Source organism: Sceloporus occidentalis, unplaced genomic scaffold (assembly GCF_023333645.1).
Source record: "Sceloporus occidentalis isolate IW3139 unplaced genomic scaffold, rSceOcc1.0.p SCAF_2, whole genome shotgun sequence".
Lineage (NCBI taxonomy): Eukaryota > Metazoa > Chordata > Lepidosauria > Squamata > Phrynosomatidae > Sceloporus > Sceloporus occidentalis.
The window spans coordinates 106,173,328-106,177,659 of NW_028316982.1; the positions used below are offsets into that span (position 1 = coordinate 106,173,328).

At 40.7% G+C, this 4,332-nt stretch overlaps 1 protein-coding gene across 1 annotated transcript; it reads right to left on the reverse strand.

The window, feature by feature from the left end:
• Nucleotides 1–762: 762 nt before the first annotated feature.
• Nucleotides 763–1,338, reverse strand: LOC149318832 (sulfotransferase 1C4-like). Its single transcript, XM_089507890.1, is given in 1 exon segment — nt 763–1,338. A coding segment is annotated over 1 exon segment (483 nt). The 3' UTR covers nt 763–855.
• Nucleotides 1,339–4,332: the final 2,994 nt, after the last annotated feature.

Below are 4,332 nucleotides of genomic sequence, written 5' to 3' on the forward strand. Positions count from 1 at the left end.
AAAACAAGCAATAATAAAAATAAATGAAATAAAATAAAAACAAACAATAATAAAAATAAATGCAATAAGATAAAAACAAGCAATAATAAAAATTAATGAAATAAAATAAAAACAAGCAATAATAAAAATTAATAAAATAAAAACAAGCAATAATAAAAATTAATGAAATAAAATAAAATAAAAACAAGCAATAATAAAAATAAATGAAATAAAATAAAAAAGCAATAATAAAAATTAATAAAATAAAAAAACAAAAAATAAGTAGTTTATATTTTTAAAAATTAATTAAAAAAAAAACCCCAAGGCAGACCTGAAATGGCCACTGACTCACCTTTCCACCTCCTCCTCCTCTTCATCCTCCTCCTCCTCCTCCCTCCCCTCCTCGGCGCAAGGGCTTCTTGGGAAGCCCCGCGCAAGGGCGCGCAAGTGGGGGATGCGCGCACGCTGCTGCTGGTCCATGCTGCGGCTGGGGTGGTGCGCACAAGGGAAGAGGAGCCCGTCCCCTTTGGCCAGGGTGGTGCGGTGGTGGCAGCGCTGGCGAGGAGGAGGAAGGTGGCACTGCCCAGGAAGAGGAGGAGGAGGTGGGTTGGTGGCCAGCCGCATTAGCGGCCGCGGCAATGGCCGCATGAGGGGGCCGGCCCGGAAGCGGGACAAAGGCCGGGGTTGGGGGGGAACCGGACCGGGGCAGGGAGGGGGGTCCCAAAAGCGGGATTGTCCTGGGGGTCGCCGGGATATGGCATCCCTATCTGTATACCTGCTGGAAAAAATTAGACCCTTGAGGACAGAATTGAGCTGAGAAGAATCCTCCTTTACAGGGAATCCTTTTCAGGATTCCCAGCACTGAAGCTTGGGACCTCAGAGCTCCATTGAGAAAGTCAGGGTAGTGTCTGCCATCTTCCTTTGGTAGTCTTCATTGAACCTCTCATTCTGAGCTACTGTGAAATGGTTCTTCCAGTCACCAACTGTCCCTTTCCTCATGAATGGAGAAATGGACTGGTCCATGATTGAGAGGGGCACTCCAGCCCGGTTGGCCATGGGGTTGTCCTTCATGACTTCAAATGAGGTCTGGTGAATAATCTTATCCAGTGTCACCTCATCTAGTTGCTTCCCTATAAACTGCATCACTTTCTGGATTTCACGTTTTGGATTCTTTTTGATATCTTCATAGAAGAGGTAGAGCACATGGTGGGTATCTTTTGCCTTCCATCAGCCTTTCACATGGTCGTACCATGGGCCCCATCCCACTTTGCCTGCCATGAAAGCCTCAAAATATTCATCCCATGTTCCAGGATAAGGGACCACTTTGCTCATCCTTTGAAAGTGGAAATAGGACACCATCCCTATCTGTATAGCCTCTTACTCTCTGCAATGCTAGAAATTTGGAGACCAGAGGAAAATTTCATGAAAGGGTCAAAATTCTTACTTGAATGGGGAAATGCTCTCATTTTGCTCCTCCTCCAGCTACATCCCTGATCTTAGCTCATTCAAAAGGAGGAGAAAAGCCACAAAGGTTATATGAGGATGTCCTTAAGAAAACAGTCAAATTTATCTGCAGCAAAATCTCCCCCTGCTCCACAAAGAGTCCTTAGAAAATGTTAAAACGTGGGCATTTTCTTCAGAAGATTGCATGTATGTTAGAGATTTGGCAAGGGAGATTATTTATTGAGATACCATACTTCCTCGAAGAAAAAAAACTGAACTATTGCAACCTTCTTTATTTAATCCACATATGCACAGAAAGCATTATACTGAGAAAAACCCAAAACTATCTGAGAAAAGACTATGAAATATATGATTGCATTCTCCTACTTTTTAACATAGCAACTATGGGTAGCAAACAAGATTGAGATTTCAGTGTGTGAAAAGGAAGGTTTGACTGATCCCCTCAGCTTTTCCCCCCAAAGTTGCCATTACTTCATGCCAGGGGAAACTGTAATTGCCCCCCTAGTTCCCAGAGACAGCTGGTGACTCCCGCATCTGTAGGGCAATGACATGGAATTATCCGAGGCAATGAACCTGTTTTGGTTTAGGGCTCAGAACTTTGAATAGCAACTTTAAAGTTCAAACTAAAGTTCAAAATCTTGGAGCAGATTCACTGGCCCACTGCAACTGCAAATGTTAGTCTTTCTCCCTATTCCAGCATCTATAATCCAAGAGTAAAAGATGTAAAATGCACAATGCAGTTCTATGCATATTTACTCAGACCCCACTGAGTTTAATTACCGGTAGTCATTTGTCCAGGTGAGCATAAAAATACAGCCACAATGAAGGGTGCCAGCAGGTCCTACTTTGCAGAGGAGAGTTGTCTTTTTGAAGGAAATGATCAGTCCAAAGCCAATTTAAAGATTAAGAGCCCTAAAGACCTTATCACAGTCATGGAATCCTGAACAGAAATGGGATTTAAATTAGAATTAAATTAGAAAAAACCTACAAATGCGGGAAGCTTATCACACAACATTACTGCCAGAGTGAAATAACGCAAAGATAAAGCGAAGGCAAAAAGGACAAAAATGGCAGCTTTTTACTTTCGGGAAGTTGCAAAAGTAAAAACCTGCCGTTTTTGTCCCTTTTGCCTTCACTTTATCTTCACATTATTTCTGGTCTGGCGAAACGTCATGTGAGAAACTTCCCACATTTTAAATTACAGCCTAGTTTAGCCCATACTTACGCATACGTTCCTTTGAGTCATATAGTTGAACTGCAGTTCTCAGCAGACCTTGCTAGCATAGCCAATGAGCTAGAATGCTGGGAGTTGCAATCCAATAACATCTGAAGCACCAAACAATTCCCATAATTTAAACTCAGTGAGATTTAGGGCAGGCCTTCTGCCTCCTTGTGCTATGTTAGTTGGAGAAAACACTGGTAGTCATATACCCATGTGAATGTAGTTGAAAGTTTGGCCCAATAAGGATTTTCTGACATGTGTGTAGATATTTAAAGATTTGAGTATATGTATGCATTACACCTACAGTCCATTCATTTGTTGTAGAGAACATGGGTATGCACTAATCCATGTGGCTATTGCAGACCCTATGAAATATAGTGCCCAGCAGTGGAACTGGGCATTTTATCTTATGGGCAATCATAATCTCATTAGTTTTTTAAGGGGAGGGGAGTGTGTCCTGCAGCAATCCTGATATGTCAAACTGCCTTCTTTCTCAACTGATTCAAACTGCAGTTGCAATCCTAAATTTATTTACCAGGGAGTAAGGTTCCATTGTGCTAAGAAGGAAATAATTCTGAGTAAAATGCTAAGTAAATGCATTGTAAAATGTCAATAAATCCCTTGAATTTCTCATTGAAATGACCTTGACCATTTTTCTAAAGGAAAACTAGGACTAAGATATATTATTCACTTTTAATGGTATTGTCTAGATAACTAAACCATAGCAACCAGCTTTTTTAATGTTATGTTAATAAACCCAGCAGAATATGTTAATAAACCCAGCTGAATATTACAAAATACTGGCAAATGGGAGCTTTGTTGTTAGAACAGTTCCACTGTGCTATCAATAAAGTGCAGCCAAAATTATAAAACCAAAGATGCATCCTGCATGTGTGGTTGCCAGCTTTTTGACTGGCTTTTGCTCCTAAGCCCTAAAAGAAGCTTGATTTGTAAGTCATTAACTGCAAGTAATACTTATCCTGACAGTGTTTAAGTATCCTAAATACCATCTGATCTTGGAAGCTAAGCAGGATCAGCCCTGTCTGGTTAGTACTTGGATAGGAGACCTCCAAGGAATGCTAGGTGCTGTAGGCTATACTTCAGAGAAAGGAACTGGCAAAACCATTAGTATTCCTTGCTTAAGAAAACCCTGTGAAATTCATAGGGTCACAATAAGTTGACAGACAACTTCAAGACACATACATACGCAGTGCTTATCACCATACTTATAGTATAGTGATAGTCAAAGCTGTTTTTAAAGGTGCAGGAACAGGCTAGGTTTTTTCCTGGTCCTCCTTGTCCTTTTTGATCCAGTGGAGTTTCCATGGCAGGCAAATAAGTGATACAGAACAAGCTGCTGTTGAAAGCACCAGAGCAGAGATTGCTTAAAAGTTGGTAATATTACATAGAAATCTATGTGAGAACCAAATTTAATGGAAGCAAAACCCACAAAAAGATTCCAAGTGGCATAGTGTTGTTTTTTAACTACCACATTTTGAACAATCCAGAGTGGTTTACAAAGAACCAAAGTTTAAAATACAGAAGGGGACCTTTCCCAGGACCTTTCCCAGGAGCACCATTCTTCTCACATTTTGGTTTCCTATGATAGGAGGTAACTGAAGTGCACAACATTTCAAAATATAGGCACAAATATGCAGAATTAACAT